We start from the raw sequence: 26,004 nt of genomic DNA, 5'->3' as shown, positions 1-26,004 counted from the left end.
ACGTGAACACCATCACCTCCAAGTTCCCCTCCAGCTCACACACCATCCTGACTTGTCTGACGTCAAGGACTAAGAGAATTTTTTTCCAAATCAATACTGGGAATTCTGAACCCATTGTCTTCAGTCCCCACTACAAACTCCACTCCCTCACCAGCAACTCTATCCCTCTTCCTGGGAACTGTCTGAGGCTGAACCAGGCTGTTCACAATCCTGGTGAAATATTTCACCCCAAGATGAGGTTCCAGCCACAATATCCACATCATCGTCAAGACCGTCTACTTCCACCTCAGTGACATCGCCCGACTCCGCCCCAGTCTCAGCTCATCTGGAACCCTCATCCATTCTATTGTGACGTCACACTCACTCTCCATTGTGACGTCACACTCACTCTCCATTGTGACGCGTTACTGTCATGAATTCTATTGTGACGTCAGGACTTCACTCCCTGCCGGTCTTCCACACTCAGCCTCAATGGCGGCAGTCAGCCCAGGCCCAACACGACAAGTTGCGGCTCCATTTGCCACAAACGGGGGGAACCGGGAAGTTCATTTCCGGGGTTTGCCTTTGAACATGTTTAGGAAGCTCTTCACCCACCCGCCATGTTCATCGCTCCCCGCGCGCCGCCCTCTACCTGGTATTGATCTTGGTTCCGACTTAAAACCGTCCATGCATCGCCATTACCCGCACTGCGCATTCTTCAGGTCCCGCCCCTCATTCATTCTGATTGGTTGGAGGACCAGCCGCTCCCGCTCGGTCATCCAGCCCCGCCCCCTCTTCCTATTGGTCCGGAGTTGCCGTCAATCAATCCCCGAGCATTGTGATGTGGAGCATGCGCAGTGTCATTGCTGTCCTTGGCGCTTGTTTGTCCCGGAGAAGCGGAGTCAGCGTTAGGCGGTGGCTGGGAGGATTTGGAAACACTTTGTGGATCCGCAAACCCTTCAGAATCATTGTCAGCTCCCTGGTTTGCAGCTGCGGGGCTTCTCCCTCCCTCCCTCCCGGGAACAGGCCCAGGTTAACGGCCCCATCCTGGCTCAGCCACTGGAGGATGGTTCACATCAGAGGATGGGGGAGGGGGACAATAAATAAGGTTACACTTTGGCCTCAAATCAATGAGGACTCTGATCTCTGGGAAGGAAGGAAACCCTGGGAGGTGGGCGGGGAGGGTTCACAAACACCCGCTGGAGACCCAACACCCCCAATAAGACCCATTGGTTTTATTGTCAGGCTGCAGACAGGAGCTGGAGAACTGAACCCATGATGTGGAGATGCCAGCGTTGGACTGGGGTAAACACAGTAAGAGTTTTAACAACACCAGGTTAAAGTCCAACAGGTTTATTTGGCAGCAAATGCGATTAGCTTTTGGAGCGCTGCTCCTTTGTCAGATGGAGTGGATATCTGCACCCAGACAGAGGAGAGGGAGGGAGAAAACTGGGAGTGGAGGAAAGAAATGGTGGAGATGGTGAGATGGGTTTGGATTTCAGCCCAGGGAGGAGGGAGAGTGTGTGGGACGGGGATTTACAGATTTGGGGGAACAAAAGAGGAAAAAATGTTCCAGAAAAACTAGAATTATCTTTTCAGAACTTCTAATCCAGACTTAGTTATAATTTTCCTAAATTTCTTTTGCAGGGTGTTAGAAGGGGAGAATTTGCAGATAAAAAGTACAAAAGCAAACATCACATCAATATTTAACAGAATCACCCGATTCGTCAGGATTTGAATATCATCAACCTTTCACTGTGGAAGGAGGAGAATGTCTGTTCTGTCTGTGGGAAAAGATTTCAAACATCACTGTGACTGGAAAAGCACCGAGACACACACACCCGAATGAGAGTGTTCCAGTGAACTGACTGTGGAAAGAGCTTCAACCAGTTACACAGCCTGATAAAACATCACACCATCCACAGCGAGGAGAAACTGTACATGTGTTCTGTGTGTGGATGAAGCTTCAGCTGATCGTGCAACCTGGAGAGACACAAGGACACCAGCACCATGGAGAAACCGTGGAAATGTGGGGACTGTGGGAAGGGATTTAATTATCCATCCCGGCTGGAATATCATCGATGCACTCACACGGGAGCCAACATCACACACAGGCCACTGAAATATGGGGACTGTGGTAAAGTGACCAGATCCCCATCAGATCTGGAAACTCATCGACGCAGTCACACTGGGGAGAGACCATTCACCTGCTTCAAGTGTGGGAAAGGATTTGCTCAGACATCCACCCTGCTGAGACACCAGCGAGTTCACACTGGGGTGAGGCCGTTCATCTGCTCCCAATGTGGCATGGGATTCACTCAGTCATCTCACCTCACTGTACATCAGCAAGTTCACACTGGGGAGAGACCATTTAGCTGCTCTGTGTGTGGGAAGGGATTCAGCAGTTTAACTAATCTCACTTCTCATCAGCTTGTTCACACTGATGAGAGACTTTTTAAATGTTCGGACTGTGGTAAGAGCTTCAAAAGTACAAGGAATCTACAGAGACACCAATACATTCACTGTAGTCAGAGCCCATTCTCCTGTTCTGTGTGCGGTAAGGGATTCACTCGGTCATTCAGTCTCCTGCGACACCAGCGAGTTCACACTGGGGCGAGGCCGTTCTCTTGCACTAAATGTGGAAAGCGATTCAGTCGGTCGTGGAGCTTGCAGAGACATCAACAAATTCACTCTGCGGAGAACCCATTCATCTGTTTCATCTGTGGTAAGGGATTCACTCAGTCAGCTCTCCTCCTGAGACACCAGCGTGTTCACTCTACAGAGAGGCCTTTCATCTGCTCTGAGTGTGGGATAGGATTCATTCAGTCATTCCAACTGCTGAGACACCAGCGAATTCACACTGGAGAGAGGCCATTCATCTGCTCCCAGTGTGGGAAGGGATTTACTCAGTCCTATCACCTACTGAGACACCAGCGAGTTCACGAGTGATTGCAGGGTTGGAATCTGCTATTATTGCTCCTGTTAATCACATCCGGGATTGGACTATGTTCATTCTGACAGGGCTCATTCTTTTCATGATGTTAATAATTCCTGTGACTGCACTGGAGTTTAATATTTTCTTATAGTGTTAAGTCTAACAGCATTTTGACAATGTGTGTTGGATAAAAGTTTAAAGTTTCAAAGTTTATTTATTGTTGATTTCCCCAAGATAAGAGACAAATTGATGTCCTTGTTGTGATATGAAGTTGAGGAAATATACATACAAACAAGTAACCAGGATGTAAAGCAGCATGTGACTGAAGTGTTACTGGGGAGCACTTTGGGATCAATGACCATAATTCGATTAGTTTTAACATAGTTATGGAAAAGGATAGGTCTGGTCCACAAGTTAAAGTTCTAAATTGGGGCTTGGCCAATTTTGATGGTATTGTACAGGAACTTTCACAAGCTGATTGGGGAAGGCTGTCCACAGGTCAAGGAACGTCTGGAATGTGGGATGCTTTCAGAAGCGAGATAGCGAGAGCTCAGGGCCAGCACCTTCCTGTTACTGAAAAGGACAAAGCCGCCAGGAGAAGGAAACACTCGATGACGAGAGATACCGAGATTCTGGTCAATAAAAAGAAGGAAGCATATGTCAGGTTCAGGCAGCTGGGGTCAAGTGAATCCCTTGAGGAGTATAGGGAGTGCAGAAGTACACTTAAAATGGAAATCAGGAGGGCAAAAAGGGAACAGGAGATAGCTTTGGCAGATAAGGTCAAAGAAAATCCAAAGAGATTCTACAAGTATATTAAGGGCAAAAGAGTAATTAGGGAGAGAATAGGCCCCTTAAAGATCAACAAGGTCATTTATGTGTGAAGCCACAGGAGATGGGTGAGATCCTAATGGAATATTTCTCATCAGTATTTACCTGGAGAAAGACATGAAAGCTGGGGAATTCAGGATGTAAATAGTGATGTCTTCAATGGCGCCCACATTACAGAAGACAAGGTGCTGGATGTTTTAAAACACAGAAAGGGAGATAAATCTCAAGGACCTGATCAAGTGCATCCCAGGACATTGTGGGAAGCGAGGGAAACAATTGTGGTGCCCCCTAGCGTATATATTTGTATCATCAACAACCACGGGTGAGGTGCCAGAAGACTGGAGAGAGGCAAATGTTACACTGTTATTTGAGAAAGGCAGCAGGGAAAAGCCAGGGAACTACAGACTGGTGATCCTAATGTCAGGGTGGGTAAGTTGTTGGACGGTAGTCTGAGAGACAGGATCTACATGTATTTGGAAAGGCAAAGGCTGATTACGGATTGTCAGCATCGCTTTGTGCGTGGGAAATTGTGTCTTAAAAATTTAACAGAGCTTTTTGAAAGGGTGACCAAAAAAAAATAGATGAGGACGGTGCAGTAGATGTTGTCTACATGGACTTCAGCAAGGCCTTCGACAAGGTACCTATGGTAGACTGGCCAGTTAAGGTTAGACCACATGGGATCCATGGAGAACTAGCCAGACTTGTGAATGGGCCTACCTTGCACTAAATTGATCTTTCTCTACACCCAAGCTATGACTGTAACACTACATCCTGCACTCTCTCATTTCCTTCTCTATGAACAGTATGCTTTGTCTGTACAGTGTGCAAGAAACAATACTTTTCACTGTATACTAATACATATGACAATAATGTAAGGGACTGAGGACAATTTGTGGGGAAGACATTTACCAGTGTTCTTTGTCCCTTGTGGGTTTCAGTGTCCTGTTTGCCGGGCGGGTGCTGTGAACAGGATGCTGTTGGTTGAGTGATGTGGGCTGGGCCAATGGGATTGCTCTGGGGGCGGGAGGAAAAAAAGGCGCCAGGAAGTGAAGCAGCTGCAGAGCTGAGGAGGGAGTGTGCAGAAGAGGGACAGCCACGTTTTTGGAGAGAAGCTTTTCGGAGGCAGTAAAAACTCAGTTCGAAGTGAACCTTTCTCAGGTAGAACTGCTTGGTTTTTCATGACTGCCGAGGAGGACAGCCTTCAGCGCACGGGATCTGTGTTACTACACAGATGGCTCGCGGCACCTCTGCCTCGTGTGCTTGCTCCATCATCTTCCCTCTCATAGACCCGTCTGGACTGTGTGTGTCTCGGGGTTAAGTGAGTACTATCAGACAGGAACGGTAACAGAATGTGGTTTCCTTCCGATGTGCACCAACGGATGGGCCCCAACGTTTAAAATTCAAAGTGCTTGGTGATAATCTAATCATTTCTCAGCTTGAAACTGTTATTTGGAAAATCTTCAGTTGGGATTCTTTACTTGTTTATATCTGCTAATTATATTTGTTATTAAATTTTTTTGTTATTCCGTTTACCTTGTTGTTCCGAACCTTTTCTCATTATAAGGTTTATCTCAATAACATTTTTGGAGGCACCGCGCTAAACATACTCAAATCCTTTTCATGCAAGCCTGTACTGGCCTTTATGGGTAAACAGGAAATTTAGCCAGCTCACCATCAACTGCTAGGAATTCAGGATCCTGTCAATCGAACAGTTAAATAGTAGCCCCATATCGTGATCAGCAGGGGGTTACAATAATAAATCAAATCAAAAATTGAATACAAAATTGGCTTGCTGGTCGGAGACAGAGGGTGGTGGTCGAGGGTTGCTTTTCAAACTGGAATTAGAGCTGGAGATGGATGGTCAGTTCCCCTGTGTCCGGGGCTGGGGAATTCACACTCATTTCCCCAGGGCACTCATTATCACTGCAATTTTACAGGAGAAAGTCCCCACTTCAATCCTGCCTGCAAACTTTGTGTTTAAAATTGTTACTGAGGAGGAATTAACAGTGAGTTTAGTTTCATGTTGAACAGGATGAGAGTTACTGTTGTCTCCTTCTTAAAACTCCTTCTTCATCTTTAAACAGGTAACGGTAAGTCAGAGAAAACTATCCACAGTGACCCCAAAACTAGACACTGCAAATCTGACCTCAAAACAGTGAATATCTTCCCAAACTCAAAGCAGGTGAACAGCCCCTCCCCAATGTGAACTTGGTATACAGTGAGTTGAAATGATCCCCTGAACCCAGTCTCTCATCAGTGTGAAAACATTGATGAGACATTAGTAATCCACAATTTTGGGTGACACGGTGACACAATGGTTAGCACTGCTGCCACATAGCGCCAGGGATCTGGGTTCAATTCTGCCCTCGTGTCACTGTCTGTGTGGAGTTTGCACATTCTCCCCATCTGCATGGGTTTCCTCTGGGTGCTCCAGTTTCCTCCCACAGTCCAAAGATTTGCAGGTTTGTTTGATTGGCCATGCTAAATTGACCCGAGTGTCAGGGGTAAATATGTGGGGTTACGGGAATAGGGCCTGGGAGGGATTGTGATTGGTGCAGACTCAATGGGCCGAATGGCCTCCTTCTGCAATGTAGGGATTCTATAAAACTTTTATAGCAGCTCCCACAGTCTGGGCATTTTTAAGATCTCTCCTGTTTGCCAGGTGCGTGAGTGAATCCCTTCTGTTAGGGTCCTGGACCCGGAGCCCCTAAATTACATTCGGAAGCCAGGCGAGACCCCAGCAATTTTTTTATTTCGGCATAAATGTGAGGATAGGATGCTTCTGACGAGGAGAAATTCCACTGACAAATTAGGGATATTTCATAGTAAAGCTAACTTTATTTAATATCACAGTTTAAATATAACTCTAACAAATGAATCAGCTTAATCATTAACAGTTGAACAACATTTAAAAATGCAAAGAAACAATCTTAATTTCTAACTTATCACTATTTCAGTTCCAAATGAGCAACATTACTCTTATAGTTGTAAGTGCCACCTTAAATATAGTTAGTAACCATAAATATAGTTGAGTGTAGATAGTCTTAACGCTTTCAGAAAGACAACAAGTCTCAGAGCAGCTTGTAGAAACCCTCTATCTTCAAACGATCAGAACTGCAAAAGCTTCTTTCTCCCTGCAAACACCCACTATCACATGACCTGTCAATCAAATCTAGAAATCCCAGAGGAATGTCTTGTTTAAACAAAAGCCCATCAGCTCTATCAAAGTAACTGATTCCCAGCTTTCACAACCCTTGAGAGACATAGACACACCAGATACCTGCAGAATAAAGCTGGATTTTTAAACATTCCCCCTCAGCAGAAAAACATACACCCACTGCAACACGACCATCACACTTCCCACACTTGAAGCAGATAAATGACATCTCCCCAGTTTAAACCCACTGGTGTCTAACAAGCTGAGAAGACTGAATGATCCCTTGCCTTACTCAGAGCAGGTAAAGGGCATTTCCCCAGTGTGGTTTCCAGCTCTGATGGTTAATTGAATATCTCTTTATAGTCTCCACATTTCCATGGTTTCTGCCAAATGTGACTGGTTATCAATGATGCTGATTTCTTCCATGTTCAAAACTTGCTACTTTTCAGGTTATGATAAATTCTGTGGCTACATCCAATCCTGATCTGATGTTTTGTGAGAGTTTCCTGGCCACAAATCCTCTAAGACTGACTATATTAACATTATCTCAGGATTGCTACCAGTGCCATGTGCTACTCAGACTCGAAACAGCAGGATATATTGGGTGAATACCTGGCTGAAAAGATGATGTGAGAGGCAGGGTTTCAGATTCCTGGGACATTGCGACTGGTTCTGGGGAAGGTGGGACCAGTACAAACTGGACAGGGCCAGGACTGATGTGCTTGGGGGGTTGGGGGTGTACTTGTTGAGTCATTGGGAAGGTTTAAACTAAAATGGCAGGGAGATGGAAACCTATGTAAGGATTCAGAGCAGAGGGTATCAAGAACAAGAGAAAAAGACAGCAAGAAGAATAAGAAAAGTGATAGGCAGAGAATTGAGAGCCAGAATCAGATACGGACACAGTAAAAAATGGTAGGAACTGGACAACAAATGTTAAAAGGACTAGCCTGAAGGTTTTGTACATGAACGCTTGGAGCATTCAAAATAAAATGGATGAATTTGTTGCACAGTTAGATGTAAAGGGGTATAATACAGTTGGGACTACAGAGACATAGCTCCAAGGTGACCAAGGATGGGAACTAAACATTGAGGGCTATTCAGTGTTTAGGAAGGACAGACATAAACAAAAACATGGTGGAGTTGCATTGTTAATTAAGGATGATATGTGGAATATGTATGGGTCAAGTTAAGCCACACCAAGGGGCAAAAAACATTTGTGGGTGTGGTATACAGACTACCAAATTAATGGTAATGTTGGGAAAAGCATTAGACAGGAAATCAGAGATGCATGTGTTAAATAAATATCTGTGATTATAGGTGACTTTAATCTGCATACAGATTGGGTGATCAAATTAATCACATTACAATAGAGGAGGAATTTTTGGAGTGGTCTTCTGGCCCAATACTTTTGAGGAGCTAAGGGAGCATGCCATCTTGAACTGGGTATTGTGCAATGAGAAAGGATTGACAATCTAGTTGTGAGAGAACCCTTGGGGATGAGCAACCGTAATATGATAGAATTCTTTGTCAAAGTGGATAATGATGTAGTTGATTCTGACACCAGAGTCCTGAATTTCAGTAAAGGTAACTATAATGGATTGAGGCATGAATTGGCTATGATGGACTGGGAAACATGACTGAAAGGAAGGACAGTGGACAGACAATGTTAAAGTTTATTAGTCACAAGTAAGGCTGACATTAACACTGCAATGAAGTTACTGTGAAATTCCCCTCGTCGCCACAGTCCGGCGCCTGTTCGGGTCAATGCATCTAACAACACGTCTTTCAGAATTTGGGAGGAAACCGGAGCACCCGGAGGAAACCCACGCGGACACGGGGAGAACATGCAAACTCCACAGAGACAGTGACCCAAGCCAGGAATTGAACCCGGCAGCATTGCGAACCACTATGCCACTGTGCCACCCACGGTAGGCATTTAAGGAACAAGTAGGTGAACTTAAAGTTGTTTACTCCTATTTGGCACAAGAGTGGAAAAGGAACTGTAGCCAAACCATTGCTTCCAAGGGAAATTAGAGAGAGCATTAGATTCCAAGAAGAAGCATAAAAATTGGCAAGAAAAAGCAAAAGACCTGAGGATTGGGAGCAGTTTACAATACAGCAAAGGAGGACCAAGGAATTGGTTCAGAAGGAGAAATTAGAATATGAAAGTAAGCTAGTGGGGAACATAAAAACTGAGTGTAAAAGGTTCTATAGGTATGTAAAGAGAAAAAGGTTGACAAAACGAATGTAGGCCCTTTACAGTCAGAAACAGGAGAATTCATAACGGGGAATAAAGAAGTGGCTGAGGAACTAAATTCGTACTTTGCTTCTGAATTCACAAAAGAATATCCCATGATTCAAAAAGGGAGGAAGCGAGAAAATGGGGAACTATAGACTACTGAGCCTAATGTAGGTAGTAGGGAAGTTGCTAGGGTCAGCATAACCAAAGTCTTATACAGCTGCAACATGTTTTCCCAATTCTTATACTCAGCGTCTCGACCGATTTAAGACCAGCATGCGATTCGCCCTCTTGACCACTTTGTCCACCTGAGTTGCCACGTTCAGGGTACTGTGGATCTGCACACTTAAATCCCTCTGTGCGCCAACATTTCTAAGGACTCTAGCATTTACTGTATACTTTCCTTCTGCAGTAGACCTTCCAAATTACATCACCTCACGTTTGTCTGTGTTAAATTCCATCTAGTAAGAAGTCTCACAACACCAGGTTAAAGTCCAACAGGTTTATTGGTAGCAAAAGCCATAAGCTTTCGGAGCACTGCTCCTCGAAGGATTTCAGGAAGGAAGTAGATTTGGCTCTTGGGGCTAAAGGTATCAAGGGATATGGATGAGGAGGGGTGGGGGAGAAGAGGCAGGATCAGGATATTGATTTTGATGATCAGCCATGATAATAATGAATGGTGGAGCAGGCTTGAAGGGCCGAATGGCCTATTCCTGATTCTATTTTCTATGCATGTTTCTATGTAACAGAGCTGGGGTTATTTTTCAATTCAGCAGAAATAGACTCAAATGAATGTGGTTCAGTCTGAATATGAAAAACAGCAAAATCCAATCACAATAATTACTTATGAATTCGCTGATGTGTCAGCAGAGTGGACGACTGACTGAATCCCTTCCCACACACACAGCAGATGAATGGCTTCTCTCCAGTGTGAATTCGTTGGTGTCTCAGCAGATTGGCTGAGTGAGTAAATCCCTTCCCACACTGGGAACAGACGAATGGCCTCTCCCCAGTGTGAACTCGCTGGTGTTTTGCTAGGTTGGATGACTCCTTGAATTTCTTCCCACACACAGAGCAGGTGAATGGTCTGGCCTCAGTGTGAATTCGCCGGTGTTTTGCTAGGTTGGCTGACTGACTGAATCTCTTCCCACACTGGGAGCAAGTGAACGGCCTCTCCCCAGTGTGAACTCGCTTGTGTAATGCTAGGTTGAATGACTGATTGAATCCCTTCCCGCACACACAGCAGCTGAATGGTCTCTCCTTAGTGTGAATCCTTTGGTGTATACGCAAGCTGGATGACTGAATGAATCCCCTCCCGCATCGGGAGCAGGTGAATGGCCTCTCCCCAGTGTGACGGCGTCGATGAGTTTCCAGCTGCGATGGGTATTTGAATCCCTTCCCACAGTCCTCACATTGCCATGCCATCTCCTTGTTGTGACTGTAATTATGTTCCGAAAGGCTGGATGATTGGTTGAAGTCTTGTCCACACACACAACACGTGTACAGTTTCTCTCCACTGTGGATGGCGCTGTTTTCTTCTATATTCAAAACACAATGATATTCAGGTTACAATAACTTGGCCAACTCCATCAGGTTCTGATACCACGTTTGGTTTGCGTTTCCCCACTGCAAATCCTCCTCTTCTAAATCAAACTGATTTAAAACAGCAAAAAGGGAGTGAGAGAGAACCCACAAAAACACAAAGGCAAGTTGTGAAATTGAGCTGAATGAATCTGGTATTTTGTGGGACCGGAGTGAGGAAAGGGTAAACATAAAAGCTGCTGAATTGTCATAAAAACCCAACTGAGTCACTAAGGTCCTTCAGGGAAGGGTATGTGCCACCTGGTCTGGGTCTACACAAGAATCTGGGCACTGTGTGAGGTGACAGAGAGAAGTGGGAGAGGCAGTGGCGAAGAAGAGGGATTTCAAACATCTATAACTCGACGGGAACTTTGACAGAATCTCCCAAACTCTCAATCTCCATCACCTATAAGGACCAAGGTAGCAGGTAGATGTGAACACCATCACCTCCAAGTTCGCTTTTAACTCACACACCATCCTGACTTGTCTGACATCCAGTACTAAAAGAACAGAAAATTCTTCCATATAAATACTGGGAAGACTGAACCCATTGAGTTCAGTTCCCACTACAAATTCCACTCTCTCACCACCAAATCTACCCCTCTTCCTAGCAACTGTCTTGGGGTGAAATATTTCACCCCAAGATGAGCTTCCAGCCACATATCATCATCATCAAGACTGCCTATTTGTGACATGAAACTCAGGAGAATGAGGATATAGAGGGAGAATGGAACTGACTGAATTGCTCTGCAGAGAGTTGCCATGGATTTGAGTTGCCAAATGGATTCCTTCTATGCTGTAATTTTGCATGACTGTAACACTACATACTCTACCTCTCCTTTCCTTTTCTATGTACAGTATGCTTCGCCTGTATAGCACGCAAAAAACAATACTTTTCATTATACACTAATCCAAGAATAGAATCCCTACAGTGCAGAAGGAGGCCATTCGGCCACCGAGTCTGTACCAACCACAATCCCACCCAGGCCCTATTCCCACAACCCCACACATTTACCCTGCTAATCGCCCGACACTATGGTCAATTTATTATGGTCAATCAACCTAACCCACACATCTTTGGAACCAAAAGAGAAAATGCTGGAAAATCTCGGCAGGTCTGGCAGCATCTGTAAGGAGAGAAAAGAGCTGACATTTCGAGCCCAGATGACACTTTGTCAAAGCTAAAAAGCATAGAAAGTGGGAGATATTTATACGCAGGGTGAGGGAATGAAAGATGAGTCATAGCCACAGAAACTCCTTTGCTTCCCCTTTCCTTAAATATTACCTCTCTCCCACCCATTCTTCCTCCAACCCCCCCCCCCCCCCCCCGCCCCCCACATCTTCATCTGTCACAGCTTACCCGCTGATTTCAGCTTCTCTGCCATCAGGCCATTCACACCCTTTATTCTCTCAGAGCCATTAGCAGCCTTTTCCCCTGGTTTTTGTGGCTATGACTCATCTTTCAGTCCCTCACCCTGCAGCTTAAATATCTCCCACTTTCTATGCCTTTTAGCTTTGACAAAGGGTCATCTGGACTCGAACCGTCAGCTCTTTTCTCTCCTTACAGATGCTGCCAGACCTGCTGAGATTTTCCAGCATTTTCTCTTTTGGTTTCAGATTCCAGCATCTGCAGTAATTTGCTTTTATCCGCACATTTTTGGACAAGGGACAATAATAAATCGAATCAAATAGGTAACATTGACAAAGTGCTATATATTCCAAGACAAGAAATAGGGAATCATAAATAACATAGTATATAACATATAACTATGTTAAACATATCTCTGTCCCATACTAATTTACTGTTCATTTAAATATTAGCCCTCTCCTGGGAAACTCCCCCTTTAATTGTGAACATTGGGTAAGAGGCTATCCTATTATCCAGATAAATAAATCTGTCAAACTTAGGGAGTTAAAGGTTGTCTATGTCTTTGAGAGAGAAAGAAAAAGATACCTGGGCCTAGTCCTGCTCCTAATTCTGGTGTCCGTCTGTAACGTTTTCAGAGTCTGCAGTCTCCCAGGATTCACTTCCTTTCCCTTCAGTTGCTGCAAGTTCCCAATTTCCCCCAGAATGAGAAAAGAAATGGAAAGGGGGAAACATTGATTTCCTCCCAGATGTTGTCCAGAGGAGGGAGTTTCACTCTGAAGCTCATTGGCCAACTTCCGCGTTGTGACGTCACAATGGAGCCCAGCCTGAAGCAGCCAATAGGAATCAATCTGCTCCACGGTGACGTCCTGAGGTTCCAGTGCGCAGGCTCGGACGCTGTCTCCTCTCCACCCCCTCCCCCCCCCCCCCGGAAAGAGATCCATTGATGCCCCTCTCCCGAGTTCTGGCCAATCGGGAGCCCTGGCAGACCGGAAGGACTCTTGTACTCCAGCCAATCAGTGGGTGGGCTTTGTGACATAGGAGGTTGAGCTTCACACAGACTGAACCTTCTTCCTGTGACCCACATCTGTGAGTAAAACAGTTTGTGTTGCAGATAAAGAACAGGCAGGGTGTGAGAGGTGTTCAGGAGGGAAGGGAAGAGTTCAGTGAACAGTGAAGCTGTGAGTGGGAGATGGGGAGGGAGTCTGAGCAGCTGGAAAAAGCAGAACAAAAAGGCTGATTGGGAGAATCGACCAGTGAGAGATCCAGAGGCTGTGACTCCTGGAGCTGCCTGTGGAAATGGGCTGTCGGGAAAGAGTCCAGTCCAACCTCCTGTAAAGGGAAAGGAGCTGAACCTATACCTGGGAAATTTAGAGAGTTTTGGGACTCTGTAACTGGAATTAGAGCCAAATATGTGGAGGGGGGAAATGTTTTATTTTATTTTATTTATTATTGTCACATGTATTAACATAGTGAAAAGTATTGTTTCTTGCACATTATCCAGACAAAGCATACCGTTCATAGAGAAGGAAACAAGAGAGTGCAGAATGTAGTGTTACAGTTATAGCTAGGGTGCAGAGAAAGATCAACTTCATGCAAGGTAGGTCCATTCAGAAGTCTGACAGCAGCAGGGACAAAGCTGTTCTTGTGTCGGTTGGTACGTGACCTCAGACTTTTGTATCTTTTTCCCTATGGAAGAAGGTGGAAGAGAGAATGTCCGGGGTGCGTGGGGTTCTTAATTATGCTGGCTGCTTTGCCAAGGCAGCGAGCAGTGTAATCAGAGTCAATGGATGGGAGGCTGGTTCGTGATGCTTGTAAATATTTGTAAACATTTGTAAATCTTTGTGATTTTGTGGAACCTGTTGTTATTGTCTGAACTATTTAAAGTCAAATTTATCCTGTCTGCTCAAGTACCATTGTCTGTGAATGCATGCTTCATTTATGTTGATTTTAGTTTGATTATTGCAGTAAAAGTATGAAATGAATGAAACCTTATTCTTTGGTTTATTCCATTGGGATTGTCTGGGAAATTGTTTATTTGAAGATTATCAGTCTCTATGGAGATCATAACAGAGGTATTTCTAGTTTTGTTATTGTACATGTTAGATGTATTATTTTTGGTGCTGCAGTAAAGTACATTTATTTTTTATTTCTATTCTTGGAATATAGTAATATAGTTGTGTTATATATTTCCAGTCAGTGAGACATTGCAGCACAAAAAGAGTCCATTTGGCAACTCGAGTCCATGTCAACTCTCCATAGAACAACCAGTGGGTCCCATTCCCCCTCTGTATCACTGTCCTACAGGTTTATTTCTTTTGAATGACCAACATCATTTGAAATCATGGGTTCTCTCTGCTTCCACCATCCGCATGTGGGGTGAATTCCAGTTTATGACCACTTGAAGTCCAAACAAACTTTCTACACATATTCCCGACCTCTCTCTAATAACGTAATATAGCACTTTTACACAAATTATAGTCCAGTTCTATATGAATATAAGGGATATATAGGTGAACAGCTTGCCTGAAGATTTTCAGGTCTTTGTGCCCTGGAGTGTGAACCAGCAGCTTCAGCAGAATCGGGAGGGTGAAGATTCGGTGCAGAATGTGTGGGACAGAAATTTACAACTTTTCAGGAATAAAAGAATAGAAAATAGTTTAAATGAATCGAGAATTGTCCATTCTGAATTTATTTTCTATGTGCATGGTGTTGACTTTTGAAAACTTCTTTCACAGGATATTAGAAGGGGAGGATTTGCAGGACAGAAATATCAAAACAAAACATTACGTTCAGATCTGACAGAGTCACTCGATTAATCACAACGTGAATATCATTGGCCTTTGACTCGAGAAGAATTGTTTATTGTTTGGTTTTTTTTCTGTGGAAAAAGATTGAACATTAGTGTGACTGGAAAAGCACTGAGAAGTACAAACCTGAGTGTGTGTTCAGGTTACACAGCCTGAAAAGCATTGCCCCATTTACATTGAGAGGGAGTGTACATCTGTTCTCGGTGAGGACGAGGCTTCAACTGATTGTCAAACCTGGAGGGACAGAAGGCCTCCCGCATCAGGGAGAAACAGTGGAAATGTGGGGACTGTGGAAAAAGATTCAAAGCACCGTGTGAGCTGGAGATTCATCGACGCAGTCACACTGGGGAGAAGCCATTCACCTGCCCTGATTGTGGGAAAGGGTTCTCTCAGTTATCCAACCTGGTGACACATCAGAAAATTCACACTGGGGAGAGGCCATTCACCTGCTCTGAATGTGGGAAGGGTTTCACTGATTCATCCCGTCTTCTGACACACGGACGCATTCACACGGGGGAGAGGCCTTTCACCTGCATTGAGTGTGGGAAGAGGTTCGGGGATTCATCCAGCCTCCGGAGACACAAGCGAGTTCACACTGGGGAGAGGTCATTTGCTTGCTCAGTGTGTGGGAAGGGATTCACTCTTTCATCCAACCTGCGGAGACACCAGCGAATACACACCGGGCAGAGGCCGTACACCTGCTCTGACTGTGGGAAGGGATTCACTCGGTCATCTCACCTGCTGATACATCAGCGAGTCCACACCGGGGAGAGGCCGTTCACCTGCACCGTGTGTGGGAAAGGATTCAGTGCATCATTTACCCTACAGAACCACCAGGCAGTTCACACTGGGGAGAGGTCATTCACCTGCTCCGTGTGTGGGAAGGGATTCACTCAGTTATCAACCTTGCTGCGACACCGGGCAGTTCACACTGGAGAGAGGCCGTTTCCCTGCTCTGTGTGTGGGAAGGGATTTACTAGGTCCACTAGTCTGCTGACACACCAGCGAATTCACTCTGGAGAGAGACCATTCAGTTGCACTGAGTGTGGGAAGGGATTCACTGATTCCTCCAGCCTCTGGAAACACCGGCGAGTTCACACCGGGGAGAGGCCATTCACCTGCTGTGTGTGTGGGAAAGGATTCACTGAGTCATCCAGTCTGCGCGCACACCGTCGAGTTCACACTGGGGAGAAGCCTTTCACCTGCTCTGAATGTGGGAAGGGATTTGCTGATCCTTCCAGCCTGCGGAAACACAAGCAAGTTCACACGGAGGAGAGAGGCTGTTCACCTGCTCGGAGTGTAGGAAAGGATTCACTGAGTCATCCAACCTGCTGAGACATTATGGCAGTCACACCGATTAGAGACCTTTTAAATACTCTGACTGTGGGTGTTAATTGTATAATTTGGGGTTAAATATATACAAGCAGTGGACATTGATTAGATGTTTACATGAGCACATATAGACACTTACTGACAGAGCATGGAATGGTATTAGGAGTTATATACCTGCAATGTTTCACTCTGTGAATAAATCTATACCAAGTAAAGATTGGAACCAGTTTCCTCCTTCACCAGAAAGCGGTCAGGATTATAACGTGGTGACAGAGAATGTTTAAAAATACCTGACGTTTCCAATCTGAATGTTTGAGAAGGAATAATGAAAGCTTTGATAAAAATCAGAAGGGGAAGATGCAAATTATCTTAAAACTACACAATTTGTTCACACTACTTGCCAAAGATTAAAAATCCTGCTTCAAGATGCAGGAGCAGTTGATGAAGAGTATCTGAGACTCATACAAGAGACAAAGTGTACAATGTATAAAAATTATTGGAGGATGCCATCACATCCCAACAGTGAACCTTCCCTTGGCCCTTGGGGCTGGAGCTGTGGCACCAGCTCAGTTTCTGAATGATGAGTTTTGAGACGTGTGTGAAAACATCAACATTCTGGTCAGGAACACGGCAGCTGAAAGTCCTTTCAGTGATGGACTCTGTGAAAGGAATCACTCGGTGATCGATGAAATGCTGCAGAAAATCTCAGCTGATCAGCCAAACTGCAAGTTGATAACTGCACTGGCCTGGACGATTCATGTAAAGAATTCACTTCAGAGATGGTTGGAGAGTATAATCCCTGTTAATTGGTCTGCGGGAAAAATTCCAAATGACCCTCTGTGCTGGGGATAACCCTCCTGATTTAGAAGGGACGACAATTAGTACAATTTTTATTCATTTATCTGATTGTTTCACTGGTGATCGAGCTGAGAAATTATTGTAGATCCTCGATGAGGGGTGTTTTATAATGTAATACTTTGTACAAAATAAAGACCATGTTTTTATTTTTCAAATTGTTTTGAAATATTGTGTGTGTTATAATTCGGGTCAAGAACATTAACGTTCAGTGAGAAATCCAAACACCCATCACAAGATTCCAGGTTTTTAAACAAAATCAAACTTTACTGAATATAAACAGAATATTAAAAACCAGCTCGATGAATTATATTTTGTAAAGATTTATTCTGTAAACTCAGTTCTGACTCAAAACATGAACTCTGTTTTCACTCTCTACAGATGCTGCCAGACCTGCTGAGGTTTTGCAGCATTTTTCCTTTTTTGTACTTTTTAAACCCTTACTCCTCGACAAGAATGCCCTTATACTTAATATCTTGAATGTACATTCACTTCTGTTCCTGGGACAAATCCCAAAGGTATGTCAAAGCTCCCAGAATTCACTTTAATTCTCCTCAGTATTCCAGCTATTCTCCAGGCTCCAAGATTTCATGAGGATCCTTCTATTAGCTTTCGGCTAAACAACTCTCCAACTTTCCTTTGAGATTTCAAAATTGACTCAAAACATGGACTCCTCAATCCAAGCATGGGCTTCACTGCCTTCTTGCTGGGGGATTTAAACATTGGGAACACCCATGGTTCCTAATGACCTCCTCGGCTTCTGGTCTCACAGCTGGTTCACAGCTCCCGCTCCCACAGCTGGTTCACAGCTCCCGCTCCCACAGCTGGTTCACAGCTCCCGCTCCCACAGCTGGTTCACAGCTCCCGCTCCCACAGCTGGTTCACAGCTCCCGCTCCCACAGCTGGTTCACAGCTCCCGCTCCCACAGCTGGTTCACAGCTCCCGCTCCCACAGCTGGTTCACAGCTCCCGCTCCCACAGCTGGTTCACAGCTCCCGCTCCCACAGCTGGTTCACAGCTCCCGCTCCCACAGCTGGTTCACAGCTCCCGCTCCCACAGCTGGTTCACAGCTCCCGCTCCCACAGCTGGTTCACAGTTCCCGCTCCCACAGCTGGTTCACAGCTCCCGCTCCCACAGCTGGTTCACAGCTCCCGCTCCCACAGCTGGTTCACAGCTCCTGGTCCCACAGCTGGTTCACAGCTCCCGGTCCCACAGCTGGTTCACAGCTCCCACTCCCACAGCTGGTTCACAGCTCTCGGTTCCACAGCTGGTTCACAGCTCCCGGTCCCACAGCTGGTTCACAGCTCCCACTCCCACAGCTGGTTCACAGCTCCCACTCCCACAGCTGGTTCACAGCTCCCACTCCCACAGCTGGTTCACAGCTCCCGCTCCCACAGCTGGTTCACAGCTCCCGCTCCCACAGCTGGTTCACAGCTCCTGGTCCCACAGCTGGTTCACAGCTCCCGGTCCCACAGCTGGTTCACAGCTCCCACTCCCACAGCTGGTTCACAGCTCTCGGTTCCACAGCTGGTTCACAGCTCCTGGTCCCACAGCTGGTTCACAGCTCCCACTCCCACAGCTGGTTCACAGCTCCCACTCCCACAGCTGGTTCACAGCTCCCACTCCCACAGCTGGTTCACAGCTCCCGGTCCCACAGCTGGTTCACAGCTCCTGGTCCCACAGCTGGTTCACAGCTCCCACTCCCACAGCTGTCCAAAAGATGTTTAAATTAATTAGCTTTTAGTTTCAGAACCAAACCTTTTTTCTTGAGGTCTGCGTGAATTCCCCTCTCGAACAAAGACAGGAAAAAAATTGTCAGACCCAATGTCTCCAGCTAAAAGAGCCCAGCTGCCGTGTTACACTTGTTCTTACCCTTCTCGCTTTGACTTCTCAAACCAACATGGGCCACACCTTGTGACTGCAAATTCCCTCAGGGTGTTTTTATCAGATTCTCAACCCAGGTTTTCCAGTTGTTACATTTTTAAAAAAATCCGAAATTAATATTTCTGAAACACATGAATTATTAAACTAGATCTTCACAACATATTCCCTGGAAGAAATGGAAATGTATCACTCTATAATATCCCAATTAGAATATTACAATGTAAAACATACTGTATATCTTAACAACAGCCATGATCTTATTGAATGGCGGAGCAGGCTCGAAGGGCCAAATGGCCAACTCCTGTTCCTAAGTCCACTGTTTTCCTCTGTTGATCTATCTTATAACCTGCAATAGACATAATAATCCCTCCATTGTCCACTTCACATTCACAAGTCCAGCTTGGTAACAGCACACTGCTGGGTTCCATGTCCAGGAATTCAGTCCACTGAAGATGGAAAATATTATTGGTTTCAGTGTTTTCTGAAAGTTTTCTTCTTTCAATAATTATAGTAATTTTTAATAATTATAGTTTCTTCTGCAAGAGGACAGTCCTCATTGCTGTTCAGTTGTGGATTTTCAATTCTGAAAACAGTCTGTTCAGAGTTCACGTTTTGAAATTTATTTTCTTCCATGTTTGTAGTTCCTCCATTGTTTAAATCCAGAGAGAATATTCCAGTCAATTCCACATTGAAATGTCTTCTTCTTGCTCTGTTGTAGCTGCAGCTTTATTTTTAATTTCATTTCCCAGAATCAAACATTCTGGATTCTCTTTTGGAGAGAGCAAGTTCAAAATGGCTTCTTTCTGTTCCTTCATTGGACAAAATCTTCTTTAGCCACTTTAAGAATGTTGTTAAAATGCTTTTTATGTTAAGCAAAAAGGTCTGATATTCTTGTTTGGAGCATTTTGGATCTTGGGTTTCAGAAATCGGGGAATTGAGAACAAAAGCAGGGAAGTTATTCTGATAGTTTCTAAAGCTCTGGTGAGGCCACAACAGAATACTGAGCCCAGTTCTGGTCACCACACTTTAGGATGGACTGAGGCCTGTTCTATAGGCCGCATGTGAGTTGTCGTCTCTTTATTACCCTGATCCAGGTTTAATTTTAATCTTGCTTCCTCGGATGAACCAGTCCTGGTTCGATTGTGGGATGGGGGGGCTGGAGTTTGAAACCCTGGGGTTAAAATATCCCGGCTTTGCAATTAGTTACAAACACATTAACCCTTAGGTGGGTGGCAAAGAGTAAATTTAATGTCTGTAATATGAAACTGTCTCAATTTGTTTTAAATCCAAGGTAACAGGGATGGGTGACAGACCGCTGCTCCTAATTGTTGAATAAAATTCACAGAGGCCTTTACAATTCAGTTTTCAGAAGTTCAGAATTTCATTTCGTCCTCTCTGCAGCTTTTCCCCCATTCTGTCTATTTCCTCTCTGCTTTCTCTCTCTCCATCCCTTTCCTTCCTCTATCTGTCTCTTTTTTTTATTCCCTCTCTCTCTCCCTCTTTTTCCCAGGAAATAATATTTTGTTGGACAATCTCTCAGTAAAATCTGAGAAGGGGGAATCCTGGGGCTCTTGTGCTATTTAATTTAAATATTTTCTGGTATTTTAATATATTTCTCTCTCTTTTAGCCAAGAACTAATATATAGATTTTACTGAGAGATTGTGTAACTGAGAAAGGGGAATCCTGGGCTCTTGTGTATTAAATTTAAACATTTTCTTGTATTTAAATTAATTATATTCAATCTCTTCCCAAGGAATTAATATTTAGTTGGACAATCTCTCAGTGAAATCTTAGAAGGAGGAATCCTGGGCTCTTGTGCTACTTAATTTAAACATTTTCTTGTATTTTAATTAATTATTTTCTCTGTTCCCCAGGGATTTGAATTTTGAAGACTGCAATGTGACTCGAAATCCTTGGACAAGGGGCTTTTCTCCAGAGGAGGATGGATGGACTGAGGCCTGTTCTATAGGCTGCAAGTGAGTTGTTGTCTCTTTATTATCCTGATCCAGGTTTAATTTTAATCTCGCTTTCTTGGACGAACCAGTTCTGGTTCGATTGTGGGATGGGGTGGGGTGGAGTTTAAAACCCTGGGGTTAAAATATCCCGGCTTTGCAATGAGTCACAAACAGGTTAACCCTTTGCTGGGTGGCAAAGAGTAAATTAAATATCTGTAATATGAAGCTGTCTAAAAGTTTGATGCAAATCCAAAATAACAGGGGTGGGAGAGAGTGATTTACCCGAATGTTAAATAAGATTCACAGAGGACATTACAATTCAATTTTCTGAAGTTCAGCCTTTACATTTATCTTCCCCTCTACAGCTTTCTTCCCCATTCTATTTCTCTCTGCTTTTCTCTCTGTCTCTCTCTCTCTCCAGTATTTTTCCCCTATCTTCAGCTTTCTCTCCCTTCCTGTTTCTTTCCAATCATCTCTCCCTCTCGAGCATTCTTCCATATCTGTCCATCACTCACCAGAATGTCTCTCTCTCTCGAGCGTTCTTCCATATCTGTCCATCACTCTCCAGAATGTCTCTCTCTCTCTCGAGCATTCTTCCATATCTGTCCATCACTCTCCAGAATGTCTCTCTCTCTCTCTGGCTCCATCTTCCTTTGTGTCTCTTTAAACCTTTAATCAACAAAAACTGTGTTATTGTAAACAGGGAGACAGGAATATGGCATCGCTCATTTCAATGCAGAGTACATGAGAGAGAGGGAAAGAAACAGCTATGGACAGAGACAACGCGTGAGAAAGAGAGGGGACAGGGACAAGGATCTAGACAGGAACATCCATCTTTACACTGAGTAAGAGAGACAGGAGCAGAGGGAGAAAAGAGAGGGAGATAGTGAAAGGGAGATGGAGGGAGTTGTAGAAATCAATCCTGGGAGGGCGATTTTAAAAAGTGTCCCGAAGGAATCAGCAGCCCCTTCCCAAACTGAAAGAGGGAGATGAGCAGCTCCTGGAGTCTGAGAGGGAGACAGGGATGGACTGGGGGGTTGTGGATATTTGAATTCAGTTTTAGGAGATTCTGTTCGTAGATTTCTCTCTCTCTGTTCATGCCATTCTGATGTTTCTGAGAGATTGTGTAACTGAGAAGGGGGAATCCTGCGTTTCGGTGAGATTTAATTTAAATGGTTTCTTGTATTTAATTAATTTTCTCTCTCTTTTCCCCAAGAATTCATATCTAGTTAGACAATCTCTCAGTAAAATCTGAGAAGGGGAATCCTGGGCTCTTGCGCTATTTAATTTAAATATTTTCTGGTACTTTAATTATTTTCTCTCCCTTTTCCCCAAGAATTAATATTTAGATTTTACTGAGAGATTGTGTAACTGAGAAGGGGGAATCCTGGCCTCTTGTGCTATTTAATTTACACATTTTCTTGTATTTTAATTAATTATTTTCTCTCTCTCTTCTCCCCAGGAATTTGAATTTTGAAGACTGCAACGGGACTCAGAATCCTTGGACAAGGGGCTTTTCTCCAGAGGAGGATGGATGGACTGAAGCCTGTTCTATAGGCCGCATGTGAGTTGTCGTCTCTTTATTACCCTGATCCAGGTTTAATTTTAATCTCGCTTCCTCGAATGAACCAGTTCTGGTTCGATTGTGGGATGTGTGGGGGGCTGGAGTTTGAAACCCTGGGGTTAAAATATCCCGGCTTTGCAATTAGTCACAAACAGGTTAACCCTTTGGTGGGTGGCAGAGTAAATTATGTATGAAACTGTCTATAAGTTTGCTTTAAATCTAAAATAACAGGGGTCGGAGACAGAGCAATGAACCTAATTGTTGAATAAAATTCACAGAGCCCTTTACAATTCAGTTTACAGATGTTCAGATTTTCATTTCATCCTCTCCACAGCTTTTCCCCCATTCTGTCTATTTCTCTCTGCTTTTCTCTCCATTTCCTTCCTCTATCTACCTCTCTTTATTCTCTCTCTCCCTCTTTTTCCCAGGAATTAATATTTAGTTGGACAATCTCTCAGTAAAACCTGGAAAGGGGCAATCCTGGGATTTTGTGCTGTGTAATTTTCATTCTGGGTGTCCCGGGGGGTTTGATTTCACTGCCTCAGCCCCTCTCTGCCTCACTCTCTCTTTCTCTCTGTATAAACTTTTTCCAAATTACAAAACACTCAACACAGCTGACTGCACCTTGTGGGATCTTGCTGGGGATTTTGTTTTTAAAAGGGTGTTTTCTCAGAGGCAGTTTAAACCTTTCAGGGGACTGTGGGGAAGTCTCCAGACTTGGGACAACACACACACAGGGTTGGGGGCTGGGGGTGGCGGGCGGGGAGGTGGGCAGTCAGGTATACTGGTATTCTGGGAGACTGATATTCCCAACAAGGGCCAGAGGTCTCAGTGCTGAAACATATTAAACTGTTCAAACAGAGGCAGGCAGAAAGCCATGAGGCTTCAGAGCTCCCTGTAGATGCAAAGGTAACTCCCATTGCCAAAAAGTAGCCACATGTGAAGTGGAAACACCTTCCCTCAGCTTGTTACACACTGACCTTTCCACAACCCCAACATGTTTACAAACACTCGCTGCAGTTTCTGCAAACTTTGTATCAAACTGCCTCCCATTCTGCTCAATACTGACCCCCTCTCAACCTGGCACTGAACTAGTGTCTGAATTGAGACAGAGACACACAGACAGAGTTTTTAAAGTTGAAAGTTTTGAAGTTTATATATTAGTGTCACAAGTAAGGCTTACATTAACACTGCAATGAAGTTAGTGAGAAAGACAGAGATAGAGGGAGCATCCAGAGTGGGTTCAGTAACACATTTATTTATCAGATATCTCTCTCTGTGACTCTTTAGCGATGAGATATTCAGCCAGGATGGTTTCACTGACCCTCTTCAGCAGGCAGATATTCCCAAATCCAGCCTAGGTCTCAGACACACACACACACACCACTCACACACCTCTGCTCTGTCCAAGGGAATATTTTAATCCAGGAATTTCTATTTTATATTTACAGGGTGAGGGGGGGAGAAACTCAACTCAAAAATCCTGCAGTGTCTCCAAGCTGCTTTTAAATTTCAATTCAAACCCTGGGCCACGTGGGAAGCTGCAGAGATTGGGAAACTTACCAAACCCAGTTTGTGTGTGTGAGTGTCTGCAGCTTTTGTGTCTTTGAACTTGCGAGGGTGCCAGGGAGAGAATGTCACTGTCTTCACCTCTCTCTCTCTGCCTCTCTGTATTAAAAAAATCACCAAATTAAACCACACTCAATAATGCGACCATACACAATTAATTATCAAATATCTGTCTCTCTCGCTTTATCTCTGTCTCTCCCCGTCTCTCTCTCTCCCTGTTCTCTCTCTCCCTGTCTCTTCTCGAGCAGAAACAGATGGAGACAGAGAGGCAGGGAGAGAGAAGAAGGAGCTTAAGGCTCGGAAATCTTGTGGCTTTTGCTACCAAATAAACCTGTTGGACTTTAACCTGGTGTCGTTAAACTTCTTACTGTGTTTACCCCAGTCCAACGCCGGCATCTCCACATCACGACAATCAACCTAACCCACACATCTTTGAAAAGGAAAGCGGATCACCAGGAGGAAACCCACGCAGACAGGGGGAGAACGTGAAAACTCCGCATATACAGTAACCCGATAAATTGAACCTTAGTCACTGGGGCTGTGAGGCATCAGTTCTAACAACTGTCCCACCGTGTCGTCCTTTCTACTGCATTCAATTTTACTGCAGCTCGCTGCGTTCAAAGGGCAGTGTTAGTATCAACCTGTGATTAAATCATGTTGTGGTAATTCTGCTGAACAACATGAATTTATCACCGTTAATGGACCGTGGGTTCCAGCCCCATGTTGAGCGCAATTGTTTTTAAACTTTGCTGCATTTCTGGCTGAACTCCAGCTCGCCATTCCACCAGCAGTCTCACCATTGAAACTGAGTCCTTCTCCATCCCGCGCTGTTAATCTCACCGTTACTGGTTTCTGAGTGAAAACTGCCTCCATTTCACTGGAACAAAGATTTTGCAGCTGGCAACATGTTTGGGATTTTAAATCAGCAAAGACTTGATGTTTCCGATAAAATCAGGCCTTGGAAGTTGGCTAAAAAAAAGTTTAAGTTATAATGAAGGGGAATGAAGGATCTTGTGTCTTATTTTAATCAAGGAGTTGTGAGCTTAGACCATAAGACACAGGAGCAGAAATAGGCCACCAGACCCATCGAGTCTTCTCCACTATTCAATCATGGCTGATATTTTTCTCATCCCCATTCTCCTGCCTTTTCCCCATAACCCCTGATCCCCTTATTAATCAAGAACCTATCTATCTCTGTCTTACAGACACTCAATGAACTGACCTTCACAGCCTTCTGCGGCAAAGAGTTCCAAAGATTCACCACTCTCTGGCTGAAGAAACTCCTCCTCATCTCTGTTTTAAAGGATCATCCCTTTAGCCTGAGGTTGTGCCCTCTAGTTCTAGTTTTTTCCTACTAAGTTTCAATAAGATCTCCCCTCATCCTTCTAAACTCCAATGAGTGCAGGCCCGGAGTCCTCAACCATTCTTCATATGACAACAAGCTCTTCATTCCAGAGATCATTCTTGTGAAGCTCCTCCAGATCCTTTCCAAGACCAGCATACCCTTCCTTAGATGTGAGGCTCAAAACTGCTCACAATACTCCAAATGGGGTCTGACCAGAGCCTTATACAGCCTCAGAAGTACATTGCTGCTCTTGTATTCTAACCCTCTTGACATGAATGCTAACATTGCATCTGCCTTCCAAACTGCCAACTAAACCTGCACGTTAACTTTAAGAGAATCTTGAACAATGACTCCCAAGTCCCTTTGTGCTTCTGATTTCCGAAGCATTTCCCTATTTAGAAAATAGTCTATACCTCCATTCCTCCTACCCAAGTGCATAATCTCACACTTTTCCACATTGTATTCCAGCTGCCACTTTGCCCACTCTCCTAGCCCATCAAAGTCCTTCTGCAGCCCCCCTGCTCCCTCAATACTACCTGTCCCTCTACATATCTTTGTATCATCTGCAAACTTAGCAACAGTGCCTTCAGTTCCATCTTCCAAAT

At 44.5% G+C, this 26,004-nt stretch overlaps 1 protein-coding gene across 1 annotated transcript in view; it reads right to left on the bottom strand.

Annotated features, from left to right (window-relative positions):
• Window positions 1–26,004, bottom strand: part of LOC144480723 (uncharacterized) — a 62,583-nt gene that overhangs the window by 21,173 nt on the left and 15,406 nt on the right. The window contains exons 3-4 of the mRNA XM_078200314.1: window positions 12,674–12,719; window positions 9,983–10,676 (exon numbers count right to left, since the gene is read on the bottom strand). Coding sequence (XP_078056440.1) covers window positions 9,983–10,676; window positions 12,674–12,719 — 740 coding nt within the window. The remainder of the gene's footprint in view (window positions 1–9,982; window positions 10,677–12,673; window positions 12,720–26,004) is intronic.

Source organism: Mustelus asterias, chromosome 30 (assembly GCF_964213995.1).
Source record: "Mustelus asterias chromosome 30, sMusAst1.hap1.1, whole genome shotgun sequence".
In the NCBI taxonomy this organism is placed as follows: domain Eukaryota; kingdom Metazoa; phylum Chordata; class Chondrichthyes; order Carcharhiniformes; family Triakidae; genus Mustelus; species Mustelus asterias.
The sequence above is the reverse complement of the archived record's forward strand: the minus strand, read 5'-3'. Positions and strand labels throughout refer to the sequence as shown.